Genomic DNA, 18509 nt, shown 5'->3' on the forward strand with positions numbered 1-18509 from the left:
TTGCTGAACAGAGGTCTAAATGGGGGTCTCTACTCTTATTTTTTAACTTTTTGCATCTCCCCGCTAAATTGGAAAATGTGTGTGGGGGGTAGTTTCTGCCCTTCCCCTGTGGCATAGGTCACTTGCTGATTTAAACTAGAATAATTGGTGAATTCTCTTTAGCTTGAAGTCTTTAAATCATGATCTGAGGACTTCAGTAATTCTGCCAAAATTATTGGTCTACGGCAGGAGCTGATGGGTAAGATTCTGTGTCATGTGATGTGCAGGAGGTCAGACTAGGTGATCGTTATTGTCCATCTGGCCTTAAAGTCGATGAGGCTGTGAATCTTTTTATTATTATTATTTATTAAAGTGTCTAATACTTGAAAGTACTTTCTACACAGCAGGAAATCTTCCTTGAATATAGGAAAGGACAACAGGAAAAAATCAGAACATGCATATGTTTTGATAAACAGAAAAAAGTTGTTTTGAACTACCCTATCTGTAGTGTCCATCAATGATACAAGACTTGTGAAAAGGAAATGTAAGAAAGACCAGTGTTCTCAAGTCTCTGCTCACAAGTATCCCATGACATTTTATGAATGTAATTAATAATACATGAAAAGATGGTTGTGCCATGTTACCTACAGAATCTTTATTATGGGGTTCATATAAAACCCACTTGATCAAATAAAAATGTACAAAGAGGTGATCAGACAAATTAATCAAAACACTTCCCTAATATATCCTTGATTATCATACATTATATGTATCCATTGTAAGCTGTCTGCATTATTTAACATTAAAATACAGCATATGAATTCTTATTTTTGTTGTTTTGGCTTTTGCAGACATCCAATAGGACCTTTGACATTCCTCTCACTTTGTCTGGAGCAGTAGTTTTATGGGAGAGATTAAATTATGAAGAAAAGACACGTTATTTTGTTATTGTTCAAGCAAATGTAAGTATGGATTCCAAAATGGTTATTTCTGTCAATTCCTTGGGAGCAGGGAATAGGGCATGGAGAAGTCTTTTCTACATGCTAGGAGTGAATTGTTCTTTTTCTTAAGTCACCAGTGTTGAAATGTTGCCTAATATCTCTTCAGTCCTTATCATCTTTTAACACAGTTTAGCATATTACTTGTTAGAGCAAAGACATTCATGTTGTGAAATAAGACATTCTTTTGGCTTGAGGAGTAGATTGTATATTTTAAGTATAGTGCATGTAGAAAAGTACATTCTAGTGTCACAGAGTTTGTTTTCTGACATATCTAGCTATGCTAAAGTGATCTGAAATTAGTGTGATAGATACAATGTAACCGTCTCCCTGAGCTTTGAAATGCAGCTTTCTAAAATGAGGCAATTTTTCTTTCAATTCACACTGTATGTGTGTTAAGTGTTTTTTACAGGATGACTAGCAGTGGATAATGCATGCTGAGAATAAAAGTGACATTTAAACTCTATCTAATATAGCTGTCATTGAGAGAAGACTTTAGGTGTCTTTGAAGACAATGAAAGTGATTTTTCCTGTTCTTTTTACAATAAAATTTGTATTTTTAATAAGTGGATGAAAGAATTCCATTCCGTTCCTATGCAGCAATTATTAATTCCACACAAATGGTGTAGTGGTTGAACAGGATGCTCTCAAATAACCTTAGAAGTGTTTGCTCCTGAAAATATCCATGTGCATTTGTGCTGCCTTGTTCAACGTTGTGCCAAAGAAAGGAAGGAATCTACTTGAAAATTCACCCTCATCTTCAATAAATATCTCAGACTTTTTTATAGTAATCTGGATTAAAACAGATTTTAAGCCTCAGAATCTGCAGAGGACCACAGTGATCTTTGTCCTTCTCTGGGAGCACCACATGGGACAGAAACCAGACTAGGCTTCCCCTCTCACAAATCCAAACTGTGTCCAAATGGCCCATCCCACCTCACCTCTGGGGACTTCACCTAGATTGAGGGGAAAAGCGAGCCGGGCTGGCTCTCCCCAGCATCTGGTTTTAGTGGCTCATTCTTCCACTTTAGGGACACTAGATGGGGCAAGAGCTCCTCTCAGCTTCTGAGCTGGAAAGACAGAGAGAGAGCTTGACCATGTGGGGCTCCTCCATCACTGACAACCCACGGGACCTGGTCCCAACAATCCATCCATGCTGGGGGATAAAAAACTTCTGTTGCTGCTGCTGCTTGATATAGTTAGTTATGTAACCTAAGTGGTCATAATCTGTACTGTACTGCTGAGTAGTCTCTACTGTATTTTTGAAGGGTCAGAGTTCAAACCTTGCTGATCATATGTGATGGAGGGGTTATTAGAGCTGCAGAAAATATTATTTGCTTTTTCTAATAGTTTTAAAATAATGAAGAAAAAGGTAAATTACATGCAAAAATAAGTTAAAATAATGTTATTTAGATTGCAAAGTTAACTATGAAAAAAGTTAGGAAATGGCAGATTTATCATTGCTCTCTCTCTTGTTGTGCGTATGCATTATGATGCTGTCTTTAATTACATACTGTTATTTCCACTGCCCATCTGCCCCATTCAGTGCACAGGATGGATGCACAAGGAGCTGAATTAAGGTTGCATGGGCAACTATACATCTGGTATTTCCTAGCTTTCACGTGTTGGACTTTGCAACATAAATAGCATTCTCTTAAAGTAATATATTTGTATGTAATAAATAAATTGATTATTTTGGGTGAAAAGTGGTACATAAAAGCAAAATAGTTGCTGCTAGTATTGATTATTATTATTTATTACTATATGAGAATACAAAGGAAATTTGAGGAGTTTTGTGCATCTCCTGGCAGTGACCATGTAGATTCCCCTGTCAAAGCAGTATCCTTTTTGGGGAGGGGGTGCATGAATGTCTTTATACGACTGCTTACGTCAGATTTCTTACAATATATAAATCAATACAACACTTCGACTCCAAGTGCCTCAGTTCCATTTTAACTTTCACAGATTTCTTGATCCCTGGTCACACCAGCACCAATAAATGCACATCATGCTCTGTTTCTGTAACAAAATTGGAGAAACACATTTGCTGCCTAGTACCCATACGCAAGCAACACTCTCCCACACAATGCATGATGTGCAGGGCTTTCACACTCTGGACTCACTGGGGCTAGAAGCTCAGACTTCAGGCTCATCCAGATTTTGAAGCTAGAGGGCAGAGAAGCTGCCCTTGGGCCCAAGTTCCACAGTGTGTTTGGAACAGCCTGCTTTCCTGACAGGGCCCTCATACTTTGGGCCCAAATGGCATTAGCCATTCAGCATTAGCATTAGCTTTTCAGCATTAGGTTTCAGCATTAGCCTTGGCCTCTACCAAAGCGTCATTCTCCTCTAGCTAACACCAGGGACCCTTCTATCTCCCACAGCCCCTCAGCACCTATGGCACCTGTTAAAGATCTAATGCCTAGGCCATCTTTAATTGGCTTTCCAGGACCAAGTAAATAGATATCTACTCCTACCCTGACCCCTGGGCTTCTCCTTAACTACCATGGCATCGACCATACCTATAGAACCCAGCACTGACACAATGCTGGCTCACATGTCCAAAGACTCTTCTTTCCAAATGGAAGAAAAAGTCCAAGCACCCCTGTAACAATGTGGTTCTGGTGGGACCCAACTGAGAGTGCCAGTTCAGGACAAATTGCTTAAAACAGGGGTTTTTCCACGTGTCCTTCTGCATAGTACATTGGTGTCATGGGCGGTGAGTTATATACCCATGTAGTGCCTGGTCACCAGCAATATTCAGAGCCCAGGGGCACAGCTCCACCAATGTTTGGGGCTGGGTCTCCCTCTGGCCTCACCTGCCACCCCCCCATGTCTCCCCTGAGTGTCCCCCAGCCCCCTCTTGCTGTCCCCATGCACGTCCCCGGGCCCTGGAGGGAGCAGAGCATCCCTGCCTCTTCCATGCAGCTCCATGCTGCCTCCCTGCAGCAACTGCTAGTGCCCCCATGTCAAATGCCAGGGCAGACTGACTCTGAGCCTGCCCTTCCCCCTCACACCCTTCCCTTTTTCGGCAGGACCCTCTACCAGCACAGCGCCCTGACCCGCAGTCACCGCTCCTGCTGGGCAAGGAGGCGGCCCCATCCCCCACCTCCAGTGAGGTTACAGTCAGGGGCAACAGCAGGGGAGGAGGCACACGCAGCACCCCCTGGCACCCACCATAGGGGAGGCAAGGGAGATTCCTGGACCTGAGAGGGGCCCTAGGAGCACAAACAGTGACAGTGGTGGGGGTGAATGTGCTGCTGGGGGAGGCAGGAAAGGGGGGCTTCTCCCCCAGAGCTCACTGCTGCTGTCAGGGAAAGGGCTAGGGGGAGTCCTCCTCTCTGGCCCCTGTCCTGGAGCAGCCTGCCTGCACCCCAAATTCATCCACAGCTCTGCCCCATCCCAGAGCCCATACTCCCAGCCAGAGCTTTCATCTCCCCCACCACGCCCTCAACCTTCTACCCTAGCCCTGAGCCCCTCACACACCCCAAACACCTTATCCCCAGTCCCAGCCAGAGCCCTCACACCCCTGCATCCTAACCCTCTGCCTTAGCCCTGACCCTCTCCAGCACCCCACACCCCTCATCTCCAGCCCCAGACAGAGCCCTTACACCCTCCTGCACCCCAACCCTCTGCCCCAGCCCTGAGCCTCTCCAACACCTCAAACAGCTCATCTCCAGCCCCAGACAGAGCCCTCGTCTCCCCCCCACGCCCCAACTCTCTGCCCTAGCTCTGAGCCTCTCCAGCACCCCAAACACCTTATCCTCCATCCCAGAAAGAGCCATCATTCTGCCGCACCCTAACCCTCTGCCCCAGCCCTGAGCCTCTCCAACATGCCAACCACCCCAGCCCCAGACAGAGCCCTCACCACCTACACCCTACCCTCACCCTGAGCCCCTCCCACATCCCAAACCCCTCATCCCCAGCTAGAGCCCTCATCCTGCACCCTGTCTGCCCCAACCCTGAGCCCCCTCCTGCATCATGAACCCCTCATCCCCAGCCCCTCCCCACAGCCCTCACCCCACTCCCCACTCCTCTGCCATAGCCCTGAGCCCCCTCCTACATGCCAAACCTCTCATCCTCAGCCCCACCGCAAACCCAGCCCCAACCCTGCACCTCCTCCTTCCCCCAAACTCCATCCCAGAGCCTGTACCCCCTCCCTCCACACCCCATCCCATCCCCAAACTCCCTCCCAGTGCCTATACCCTGCACCCCAGACCTCCTCCCCCACCCAAACTCCCTCCCAGAGCCTTGGGCAGGTGGGGGAGGGGTTTTGGGAGGGCAGAGTTTGGGCAGAGGCAGGTTCTGGGCACCACCAAAATTTCTACAAACCTGCTGCCCATGATTGGTGTATTCAGTGCTTGGGATCTGGGCCTACTAGTTTGAGGGTCCTCAATTTAGCAGCAAGTAATTAAGATTAGAATCTGGATATTACCTGAATATTACCAGGAAAATAACAAGGAATTATTTTTGAGGAACACGAAAGAAATATTTCTCAAAGGGAGTGGGGGAAATTGAAAGGAAGAAGCTATTGCATGGGTAATATGTTTTGGTGGTGCCCATTTAGTCACCCTCCAAAAAAAATAGTAAGAAAGTTTTCTAAACTCTCAATAAATTACACAATATAAATATTTTGCGAAAAAGCGAATTTGATATTGTTTTCAGGCAGTACGTGATATAGATTATGACAAATATATAGTGACTATATAGTTAGAGTTGTGTTGAGATTTGCAGATATAAGGGATTACATCCCTTTGTTATTTGTGGAAAATAATCTATTTCAGCATCAAATGTAAAATATTTACTCTTACAGAAAAGATTTGACATTAGGTAAAGCTAGGAATAAATCTGTATACCAGTTTAGGAGTTAGAAGCAGTAAAAGTAACTCCATTTTGTCATGCATCCGATGAAGTGGGTATGCACCCACAAAAGCTCATGCTCCAATATGTTTGTTAGTCTGTAAGGTGCCATAGGACTCTTTGCCGTTTTTACAGATCAAGACTAACACGGCTACCGCTCTGATATATGACTTCGTTTTGAAATTTAGAACTGTTGTCTCACCTTCTTTTTGGCTCCTTCTAGCTAAAATAGGATTGAAGTCTGTCACGGAGTGTGGGGGAGTCCGGCCCTGCACCCCTCTTCCTGGGACCCACAGTGACTCTCAGCCAGCCAGTAAAACAGAAGGTTTATTGGACAACAGGAACACAGGTTACAGCAGAGCTTGCAGGCACAGTCAGGACCCCTCCACCGAGTCCTTCTGGGCTTTCAGGGTGCTTGGATCCTAGCTAGGATACCCTGAATTCCGCCCACACAGCCCCAAGCCCAAACTCAAACTGCTTCCCTCCTGCCACTCCCTTCCTTTTTCCCCTTCCCGGGCAAAGGTGTTGACCTTTCCCCTCCCTTACCTAGCTCAGGTTACAGGCTCTGGCATCGTCCATCTCCTAAAGTCCTCCCCTGCTCTCCCACTCCCCACACAGACAGTCCCTACTGCATCACATCTCTCCCCCCTTCGAGACTGAACTGAGCGGGGTCACTCTGCCTAGTGACCTGGGGAAGTTCAGGGTCCCCTCTCCGGGACAACGCATCCGCTGTCAGGTTGGCACTTCCCTTCACATGGACCACGTCCATGTCATAGTCCTGCAGAAGCAGGCTCCACCTCAGGAGCTTGGCGTTGGCTCCTTTCATCTGGTGCAGCCAGGTCAGGGGAGAGTGGTCGGTGTACACGGTGAAGTGTCGCCCAAAGAGATATGGCTCTAGCTTCTTAAGGGCCCACACCATGGCCAGGCATTCCTTCTCGATGGCCGCGTAGCTTTGTTCCCGGGGTAGCAGCTTCTTACTCAGGTACACGATGGGGTGTCTCTCCCCCTTTTCATCCTCCTGCATTAACACCGCCCCCAGTCCCGTGTCTGAGGCATCGGTGAACACCATAAAGGGTTTGTCAAAATCTGGGTTTGCCAGAACTGGGTCGCTAACCAGAGCCTCCTTCAGCGCCCGGAAAGCCTCCTGGCACTGCTCAGTCCAGATCACCTTGTCTGGCTTCCCCTTTTTGCACAGTTCAGTGATGGGGCCGGCTATGGCACTGAAGTGGGGCACGAACCTTCGATAGTACCCCGCCATCCCAATAAAGGCCTGGACCTGCTTTTTGGTTTGGGGAGCAGGCCAGTCTCTGATCACCTCCACCTTGGCTGGTTCCGGCTTCAGGCAGCCGCTCCCCACCCGATGGCCCAGGTAAGATACTTCAGCCATCCCCACCTTGCACTTCTCAGCCTTTACTGTTAAACCAGCCTTTCGGAGTCGGTCCAGGACTTGTTTAACCTGGGACACGTGGTCCTCCCAGGTCTGGCTGAAGACGCAGATGTCGTCAATATACGCCACGGCAAAACTCTCCATCCCCCTCAGTAGCTGATCCACCAGGCGCTGGAAGGTGGCTGGCGCTCCCTTGAGGCCGAAGGGCAGGGTCAAAAACTCATAGAGCCCCAGAGGGGTGATAAAGGCCGATTTCAGCCTGGCATCTGCGTCCAGCGGCACTTGCCAGTAGCCTTTGGTAAGATCCATAGTGGTGAGGTACCGTGCACCTCCCAGCTTGTCTAGGAGCTCGTCAGGCCTGGGCATAGGGTAGGCATCAGATACGGTGATGGCATTGAGCTTTCGATAGTCCACACAGAACCGGATTGACCCATCCTTCTTGGGAACCAGCACTACTGGCGAGGCCCAAGGGCTGGAAGACGGCTGGATCACCCCCAAAGCCAGCATGTCCCTGACCTCTCTTTCAAGATCCTGGGCAGTTTTACCAGTGACCCGAAAAGGGGAGCATCTTATAGGGGGGTGTGACCCGGTCTCCACCCGGTGGACAGTCAAATTAGTGCGTCCAGGCTGGTTGTAAAACAGCTGTCGGTACAGATGCAGCACCCCTCTGATCTCAGCGTGCTGGCCCGGGGTCAGCTGATCAGAGAGGGGAATCGCCTCCAGGGGGGAACCAGCTTTTGTCCCAGGGAATAGATCCACTAAGGGGTCATCTCCCTGCCCCTCCCAATGTCCACACACGGCCAACACCACATTCCCCCTGTCATAGTATGGTTTCATCATGTTCACATGGTACACCCGACGGTGATGTGCCCGGTTTGACAGCTCCACCACATAGTTTACCTCATTCAGTTGCTTGATAACCTTGAAGGGCCCTTCCCAGGCGGCCTGGAGTTTGTTTCTCCTCACGGGGATAAGAACCATCACCTGATCCCCGGTGGCGAAGGCACGGGCTCGGGCTGTGCGGTCATACCAGACCTTCTGCCTCCTCTGGGCTCGGGCCAGATTCTCCCTGGCCAGGCCCATGAGCTCGGCCAGTCTTTCCCGGAAGGTCAGGACATACTCCACCACTGACTCTCCCTCGGGAGAGGCCTTCCCCTCCCATTCGTCCCTCATCAGGTCTAGGGGGCCCCTCACCCGCCTTCCATACAACAGTTCGAAAGGTGAAAACCCAGTAGATTCCTGGGGTACCTCCCTGTACGCAAACAGCAGGTGAGGTAAGTACTTGTCCCAATCTTGTGGATGCTGGTTCATAAATGTTTTTAGCATCATCTTCAGCGTCCCGTTGAACCTTTCTACCAGCCCGTTGGACTGGGGGTGATACGCTGAGGCCCAGTTGTGCTGGACCCCACATTTCTGCCATAAGGACCGGAGCAGGGCCGACATGAAGTTGGACCCCTGGTCCGTTAGGACCTCCTTGGGGAACCCCACCCGGCTGAAAATTGTCAGCAGCGCATCTGCCACTGTGTCTGCTTCGATAGAGGACAAGGCCACCGCCTCGGGGTAGCGAGTGGCAAAATCCACCACCACCAGGATGTATTTCTTCCCTGACCGGGTCGTCTTGCTGAGAGGTCCCACTATGTCCATGGCCACCTTCTGGAAAGGTTCTTCTATGATGGGTAAAGGCCTCAAAGCTGCTTTCCCCTTGTCCCGGGCCTTCCCCACCTTCTGGCAGGGGTCACAGGATTGGCAGTACTGTCGGACATGGGTAAAGACCCCAGGCCAGTAAAAGTTCTGTAGCAGCCTCTGCCTGGTGCGCCGGATTCCCTGGTGCCCTGCGAGAGGGATGTCATGGGCCAGGTACAACAGCTTGTGACGGAACTTCTGGGGAACCACCAGCTGCCTCCTGATCCCCCATGACTCTACTTCCCCTGGGGGAGCCCATTCTCGGTACAGGAACCCCTTCTCCCACAGGAACCTCTCCTTGCAACCTCTCCTCATGGTCTGTACCGCACTAAGGTCAGCCCGGTCCCGGTGCTTCCGCAAGGAGGGATCTTTCTGCAACTCGGCCTGGAACTCAGCAGCTGGGACAGGAATGGGGACCGGCTCTCTCTTGCTGGCTGGGTCTGAGGCCGCAGCCTCTCTGCACTGTGCCCCTGGGCGTTCCCCGCTCCCTGAGTTAGGGTCCTGCACCTCAGGTCGAGTACCTTCCCCGTTTTCGGGGTGCAGTGCCATTTGCCGACTCTGACTACGAGTCACGACCAGGGCACTCTGGGTGTTAGTAGGCCAGTCCTCAAGGTCCCCTCCCATTAACACGTCAGTGGGCAAATATTGGTGTACCCCCACATCCTTGGGGCCCTCCTTGGCCCCCCATTTCAGGTGTACCCTTGCCACGGGTACCTTGAATGGGGTCCCGCCCACGCCCATCAGGGTCAGGTAGGTGTCGGGCACCATCCGATCTGAGGCCACCACCTCGGGCCGGGCCAGCGTCACCTCTGCGCCCGTGTCCCAGTACCCAGTGACCTTCCTCCCATCCACTTCCAGGGAAACAATGCACTCTTTCCGGAGGGGCAGCCCCGCGCCCACCCGGTAAACCAAAAACCCGGAACCGGGAGCATCCATAGGTGGTACGTTGCCAACCCCCCTTTCCTGGGAATGTAGCCCCTCCTCCGATTGGGTTTTTACCCAGTCCACCCTCTGCGGGTTGGGTCTGCTTGGTCTGTCCCTGAGCTTGGGGCACTGGGCCCGTATGTGACCTCGTTGGCCACAGCGATAGCAGCCCATATCTCGTGGGTCCCCTTGAGTGGGTCGGAGGGACCTGCCGCTGGATGTTCCCCTTTTGGGGGGGTTCTCCATAGGCCCCCTTTGGGAGGTCCCATGTTGACTCTCTCTCTGCGTTGAGGCAGGCCTGCTCCTTCGAGACTCCTCCCTGCCATCCCCTGCCCGACTGTCCACAAATTGGTCGGCCAGCTGGTCTGCATGCTGCGGGTTCTCCGGCTTCTGGTCCATCAACCACAGCCTCAGGTCGGACGGGCACTGCTCGTACAGGTGCTCCAGTATGAATAGGTCAAGCAGGTCCTCTTTAGTTTGGGCCCCAGCTGTCCACTTGCGGGCATACCCCTGCGCCCGGTTGACCAGTTGTAGGTACGTGACCTCACGGGTTTTACGCTGGCTCCGGAACTTTTCCCGGTACATCTCAGGAGTCAGCCCAAACTCGCGGAGCAGGGCCTGTTTGAACAGTTCGTAGTCCCCTGCCTCCGCCCCTTTCAGTCGGCTGTACACCTCCACGGCTGTGGAGTCCAGTAAGGGGGTGAGAACTGCGATCCTGTCTGCAGGGTCAACCCTGTGCAGCTCGCAGGCATTCTCAAAGGCCGTCAGGAAGGTATCTATGTCCTCCCCCTCCTTACGCCGGGGCAGCAAGTGCTTATCAAAGCTCTTTGTAGGCTTGGGTCCCCCCTCACTCACCGCAGCTGGGGCCTCACTGCTCCTCAGCTGGGCCAGGTCCAGCTCATGTTTACGCTGTTTCTCCTTCTCCTCCCGCTCATGTTTACGCTGGTTCTCCTTCTCCTCCTGCTCACGCTGGCGCTGGTTCTCCTCATGTTTACGCTGGTTCTCCTCATGTTTACGCTGGTTCTCCTCATGTTCACGCTGTTTCGCCTTCTCCTCCAGCTCTCGCCTCTTTAACTCGAGCTCCTCCCGTCTCAGCTCCCTTTCATATTCCAGCCGCATCCGCTCCACGGATGCTGAGCGTTGCCGGGAGGATCCCCTGCTGGGGGGTGGGCTTCGCCGGGCAGATCCCCTGCTGGCCGGGGGTGTCACGGTGCCCTCGGTATACACTGGGCTCCTCCCCGCCCTTCCTCTACGCCTAGGAAGGGGGGGTCTTGGGAAGCCCTCGTCCGCCGGCTGACCACTCCCAGCGGGGACAGACACTGGTGCCTGCGCGGCATCTGCTCGGCTGCTTCCCTCAGCGACAGGGCTCCGTTCATTCATGCGGTCTCCCTCCTCCAGCTGGGCAATCAGCTGGTCCTTGGTGCGTCTCCCTGGGTGCAGCCCCCTCTGCTTGCACAGCTCCACCAGGTCACACTTGCGCCGCTTGGCATACATCTTCCTGCTGGTCACTCACAGGCCGGGGTGCTCGCCGCTCCCCACGGTTTCCAGGGGGACCCCTAGTGCACCAGCCCTTCTTGAGGTCACCACCTCTCTGCCAGGGTCGAGCTGCAGACTCCTCCGCCCCTGGGACCGCTCGCTGCAATCCCCCGGGGGACCCTGTTACTGCAAAGTCCTTCTCACTGGGCACACACTCCCAGGGGTTAACCACCCCTTCGTTTTACTGCTCCCCAGTCACTTACTGCAGGAAGCGCCGTCCACGGGGTGCAGTATATCCCACCGCTGCCACCAGTTGTCACGGAGTGTGGGGGAGTCCGGCCCTGCACCCCTCTTCCTGGGACCCACAGTGACTCTCAGCCAGCCAGTAAAACAGAAGGTTTATTGGACAACAGGAACACAGGTTACAGCAGAGCTTGCAGGCACAGTCAGGACCCCTCCACCGAGTCCTTCTGGGCTTTCAGGGTGCTTGGATCCTAGCTAGGATACCCTGAATTCCGCCCACACAGCCCCAAGCCCAAACTCAAACTGCTTCCCTCCTGCCACTCCCTTCCTTTTTCCCCTTCCCGGGCAAAGGTGTTGACCTTTCCCCTCCCTTACCTAGCTCAGGTTACAGGCTCTGGCATCGTCCATCTCCTAAAGTCCTCCCCTGCTCTCCCACTCCCCACACAGACAGTCCCTACTGCATCACGTCTAACACTTCAAACTTTAGGTATGTAGAACTCAAGACTAATCTCTGATTTAGGCTGTTTATATAAATATTAAATAAAGTGATATAATGGTCTTCATAACTGCTTTAACTTACACCATTGGAAACCAAGGGTAAACGCCAATGGACATTTGCTAAAATATGATGGCTGCACAACCTGCATTCACTCCCCAAATCTGTTGCTCACCCTACTTCACCAGCCCCTGTTCATGCATGGTCTCAGCAAGCTTTGCACCCTCACTCCCTGTATTTGTCTCTTGACACGTGATACTGCAGACTCCCAACATTTTATTCCTAGTTTTTTGGGCCAGGAATTCATCTGGTGAATGTTTTGGTAGATCTGTAGGACAGGGGACACTTTACTTCTAGGGTTACCAGTTTGAACCTGCCCAGTTCAGCAGGGCTTAAATGCTATTCCCTATCTAATAGTAGTTTGGTAGCTCTTATGTGAGATGAGGCTGAATCTTAGTTCTAGTTCTCATGTCACAAGCTCACCATTGTGCTTTTCCATAGACCGGAAGCTCTTCAGGGCAAGGATTGTCTCTTGCCATGTGTTTGTACACTGCCTAGCACAAAGGGGTCTAGTCTTAGTTGGGTTCCTTAGCAACGGCTCATACAGTGAGAGACAAAATCTCCTTATTCAGTATGAATTTGCAAGAACTGGCAGAACTGTCATCTCACACACATTGAAGATGGGCAAAGGGAGTTAATTAGAAGAGACACTCAAAGTCTTGATTTAATCTTTTTAAAAAAGAACCCATGACTTTTTTGAGGTTTGTCTCATATTTTCTTCAACTTTGGAGGAGAGCAGATTTGATATTGGAAGAGAATATGGTGTTGTGGCATTCATAATGAGCAAGTGGATTTGTATGGTTGTGATGATGGGGAGCATGGAGGTGACGTCCAAGTTAATGCTTCTGTAACTAACAATTTCCCCGATCTTTCATGATTGTTTTGGTAGGATATGTTCATGATCAATCTTAACGTTAAGTTAAAAAATGTTTTTGTGTGGACTGTGTTCTAAACTCTCTAAATCATATTTATAGAAATACCCTTTTCCTCCACAGGACCGGGCTCAAAATCTTAATGAACGAAGAACAAGTACAACCACCCTCACAGTTGATGTGCTTGATGGAGATGATCTTGGACCAATGTTTCTCCCGTGTGTCTTAGTGAATAACACTCGTGACTGTAGGCCACTCACCTACCAAGCCAGCTTACCAGAGTTCACTGATCCTGTAAGTGCTCAATGAACTCTTTCTTGGGTTCTTAATTTCTCCCTCACTCTTTCCTAAACAAGTACCGGTATTATGTTTTTCTACAGACAAAATGGGAAACTATTATACATTTTTATTAGTTATTGTGTTCCTAATTAGAATAAGTGCTTCCATTTGCAGGCGTGAAATACACATCTAGGGCTGAGTGAGGTTCTAGTGGGGTGAGCCACCTCAGCACTCAATTTGAAGTTTGCAGATGGAATTGAGAGACAGGGACAAGCTGAGGTCTCTGGGAACAAAGAGGTGACAGGAGCAGAGGGACAGGTTTGATGGGGCAGGGACAGAAAAGGGCAAGCTGTGGGGCACAGGAACAGAAAGGTTTTAAAGCACTAGGGTATGCTGTCCTCTAGGATCTAGAATGGAACCAAGTATTCCTGATATAAAACATTCTTCTGCTGCCTGACAAAGAGCTGTGAAACCACTGACAACATGTGTGTGTCATTCCTCTCTCAGACCTGCTCTATATAGAGGATAGGAGCCCACTTCTAATACCTGTTGGTCTGTTAACTCAAGTGGTAGAGGCATGTGTTTTGGATCTAAAGATTCCAACTCAGTGTTATGATTTTAGGCCTAGGTATGTTATGGTCTGGAGGGAGCACCTACATGATTTAACATCTAGTCTCCATGCCTATCCATTGTTTGGCCTCATTGTGGAGAAGGCCAAGAGGGTGTTCATTAGCCGTAATGACTAGTGACTAGGACTGAGTCTGCTAATTCATATCACAACTGAATAACTGTTAACATAAGATAATAAACTGTAGTACTGTTGACTTGGGTCAGATTTTAGCCAGTCTCCTACAGATATTTAACTTCATATTCCATTAGTAGGAGCACTATTTATGGAAGAAAGGACATTTCAGATATCCTCTATTTGGGTTTTTTCTGTAACTTATGCTGTATAAAACAGTCAAAATTTTTCTTTCGTTGAAAAAAAATGAAACTCTTTTTGGGAAAATAGCTTTTTGAAGGTACAATGAAGTTGATGAAAGCTATTACTATTGTCACAATCCATTCATATAGTGCTGATTGTCCTGTTCCCTGCATTGTAAGTTTAGAACTTAAGGCCCCAGTCCTTCAAGAACTTATGCGTAAAACTTCACTGACACAAGAAGTATTGACTTCAATGGGACTACTCACATAACTTATTCCCATGAGTAAATATTTGCAGGATCAGGAGGACCTAACTTAATGAGGTGAACTTCAAACTCTGCTGGAAATAACATTCTCAAACATAGCAATCTAAGAAACAAGTGGGGGCAGGCACTTATATTGGATTAGATTTACACCTTGTGTAAGTATAGTGATTTCATTGGACTTGCATCTGGGGTCAATTTGGTTTATCAGCTTTCAGGAGTACTTCTCTTTGCTTTGCTCATATGGACTCTATACTCAAACCATGATTTTTGCCACTTCTGGCAAAACTGTAGGATTTCATATCCAATACATTATCCCTGCTATCACAGTTGGCTAAACAGGACATGATGATTCTAACTGTATAATAGCAAAACTTTTCCTCCACTAAGCCTTCAAAATCCTAAACTATTTCTTTTATCTTTTCAACTTTTATCTGACACTTCTTAATCTTCTGAGAGAGTTGGAAATGGTTTGCTAGTTACCTCCGTGGTTTTCATTGACTTCAGAGGCCACCCCAAGCTATTGGCAAAGCTTGAAGCCTTTTTTGCAGTGCAGACCGAGTTAGAAGCAAGTTAACAGTCTACTAAAATTAATGAAATAGCAGAACTAGGTTATGGAAAAAATGCATTTCAAAAAGGCCATATCTATTACACAAGTTTAAATATTTATAAAAAGCACAGTATGTTTTAACTTCTTCCTTACAGATCAAAATAAAAGTAGCTGTTCATAGAAGAAGTTAAGAGAAGATTCTGTAGTAGATAACCTGGAACACCACTGTTGTTGTGGAGAACTCTTAGACTATAAAAGGATTAATTAGTTCCACCGCAAACCATTTCAGAATAGACCATGAAAACTGAAATACCTTTTCACATCACTTTGTCATCAGTTGAGGTACATAAGCAGGGTGTTAGAGAAACTTGTTCTCCCATCCAGCGAAGCATAATTACATGAGGTATCCCAATGGCTTCAGTAAGACCACTCATTTACTTAAAGTGCAACTCTGTTTAAATGTTTTGCTGGAAAAGACCTTTCACTGTTCCCACACATACTTAAGGCCCATCATTTTCAGTACTGACTGATTTTTTTCCCCAAAAAATCCCTAGGTCTTGGAAAAAAACAGTATTAATGTTTTTACCAATTATCACCCAGATTTTGGCTCTTTGGTGACTGGGTTCCCCCTTGCAGTGTCCCAACCAGACTTCAGTGTGGACTTCCACTCCCCTCCTGATCCTGGTCCTTCTGCATGGCCTCGTCCATTTCCTATGCACAATAAATGTCCTGTTTGTATTTCAGCATTGTTGCAGAGGGGGTACATTTCTTTACAGTGAATAATACAGGAAATAATAATGAATCCCAAACAATGAAGTTTTAAGCTTAAATTATTTCGATATAGTTGCTTGGATGAAGATGTTTCATTTAAAAGATAATATACTCCACTGAATTGACCCTAAAATAAAGCATTTATAAGCACAGTATTAAATGTGGTTGTAATAATAAGCATTTTTTTTCAGTCTTCTAAGATTAATTATCTTTAGCTGGCTTCTGTCAAAGCTTTCTCTGATGTAAAACCCAGATTATTTTTCTAATGTAATTATTTTCTTCAGTGACTCTAGAGCAGCTTGTTACATTGGCAACATGGAAGGAATCCACATAGGGTGTACTTTGTTTTCTGTCTTTGGCTGGAGTGATAGAAGAGGCAGGCAAAATTAATGGGCTGCTTTGTTACCAGAGAACTGATTTATTTATACCCCAAACAATGTCAGGGTTTATATTATGCCTTCTAGGACTGGGATTGATTCATGCCAGTTTATTAACAATGTTAAATCTGCTACAAGCTGTATAATTAGTATTTGTACACCTGTAGAAACATATTCTAGGTATTTGCTGCTTGCAGAGGATGAATACCAACTGCCCCAAAACTGCCAGTCTCTCAAGCAGACCAGCAAAGGGTATCAGAGGCCTTTCTTTCTTTCTTTCTTTCTTTCTTTCTTTCTTATTTGCTTGTTGTGAGTAAAATTATATGTTTATAATAGCAATACTGCCCTTTCAGTCTGTAAGGTACTGTTGTTAACCACTCACTTTTGGCAGTATTTAAGACTCAAAATGAAACAAATTATCTGAAAACTGGTAATGGATTGTTCGGGACTGACATTTCTGCAACACCACCACCAATATTTTACCTAACTAACTTTTTAACACTATAATATGAGTTTAAGGTAGTGTGTAAAACATTATTAATAACATCAAGCTGCTGTAATGTTGTGTGACAACTCTGTAAAAAGGCCAGAGCATTAAATGCTTTGGCAGCAAACTCATAGCTGAAAACAAGACAAAAAACTATGGGCTTGATCCAATGGCCAGAAGTCCTTCCATTGACTTCAGGGGGCTTTAAATCAGGTCCTAAAGGGGAGAGCGACCTTTAAAAAAGCAAAGATAAAAATCATACAAATGTGACACTTGTTCAGACCTTTAGGTTATTGCTACTTATATAGCAAGAGAAAAACTCATGCCTACCACATGAAGTTCAACAGATAAACCATCAAGATTAGCATGCTTTGCTGATTTACCATATTTTGAAACTACATGACAAACAAGATCAATACCAATTGTTGAATCCTCAATACATTTCAACTTAGGTATGACTGATTTGGAACTTAGAATACCATGAATGGTTTATGTAAATTTTGTTTCAGAGAGATATTTATAGAATTTTCATATTTGAGACCCTTTTTTCAATTTTTGTGTATTTTTAGTCACAGCTTGTTGAAGTTCTAGAGACAAAGGCGACGGTTTCTCTTTGCCATCTTCATGTAGTGTTATAGCTCAACATCATATGGTGAGGCACTTCTTCAGCAATATGGACTAAATTATGATGTGATACACCAGTGCATAGCTAATATATCACATGGTAGCTCTTTCCATTCATTGAAAGCATTGTTTCAGCTTTTCTGGAGCTGATCCATTTCTAGTAAGTAATGTATTTTAAAGTTTTCTAAAAATTAACAAAATAATATAACAGATCTAAAATTGGTTAGAGTTCAGAAATATTTTTCATTTCCTAGACTTATGACTGCAATATATTTTTTAGAATTTAGATGCAATCCTTTATCATCTATTGCATGTGCTAGATACTTTATATTCAATTCTATACTGACTTGGGTTTTGGTGATGAGCCCTGTCAAGGTTATTTCCCCACTTTGAACTTTAGCGTCCTAAAAGTGGGGACCTGCATGATCACTTTTAAGCTTAATTACTAGCTTAAATTTGGTACACTGCCACCAGCCAAAAATATAGTGTTTAGCATACTTCCTGTTCTCCCAAAACCTTCCCTGGAGAACCCAAGACCCAAACTCCTTGGGTCTTAAAACAAGGAGAAATAAACCATCACCCCTCCTTCCCCCCCCCAGACTTTCCCCTCCCTGGGTCTTTATCACATGGACCCATGGGAAGGAGACTCTGGAAAAATTCCACCACGATTTCAACAGCTTCCACCCCACCATCAGCCTCAGCCTGGACCAATCTACATGGGAGGTCCACGGTACAAATAAGTGATGGTCATGTTAACACCACCCTTTACCGCAAACCTACGGGCCGCTATGTCTACCTTCGTGCCTCCAGCTTCCATCCTGGGCACATCACACAATCCATTGTCTACAGCCAAGCACTGAGGTACAACCGCATCTGCTCCAATCGCTCAGACAGAGACCAACACCTACAAAATCTTCACCAAGCATTCTCAAAACTACAATACCCACATGAGGAAATAAGGAAACAGATCAACAGAGCCAGGCCTGTACCCAGAAGCTTCCTACTACAAGACAAACCCAAGAAAGAAACCAACAGAACTCCACTGGCCATCACCTACAGTCCTCAGCTAAAACCCCTCCAATGCATCATCAGGGATCTACAACCCATCCTGGACAATGATCCCTCACTTTCACAGGTCTTGGGTGGCAGGCCAGTCCTTGCCCGCAGACAACCTGCCAACCTGACGCATATTCTCAGCAGTAACTGCACACTGCACCGTAGTAACTCTAACTCAGGAACCAATCCATGCCACAAACCTC

General features: G+C 47.5%; 1 protein-coding gene across 2 annotated transcripts in view; it reads left to right on the forward strand.

Moving 5' to 3' along the window:
• Positions 1-18509, forward strand: part of PCDH15 (protocadherin related 15) — a 1406570-nt gene that overhangs the window by 936372 nt on the left and 451689 nt on the right. For both annotated transcript variants that reach the window (XM_050959272.1, XM_050959271.1), the window contains 2 exons: positions 831-941; positions 13099-13269. In XM_050959272.1, the coding sequence (XP_050815229.1) occupies positions 831-941; positions 13099-13269 (282 nt within the window). The remainder of the gene's footprint in view (positions 1-830; positions 942-13098; positions 13270-18509) is intronic.

Source organism: Gopherus flavomarginatus, chromosome 6 (assembly GCF_025201925.1).
Source record: "Gopherus flavomarginatus isolate rGopFla2 chromosome 6, rGopFla2.mat.asm, whole genome shotgun sequence".
Taxonomy (NCBI): Eukaryota; Metazoa; Chordata; order Testudines; family Testudinidae; genus Gopherus; species Gopherus flavomarginatus.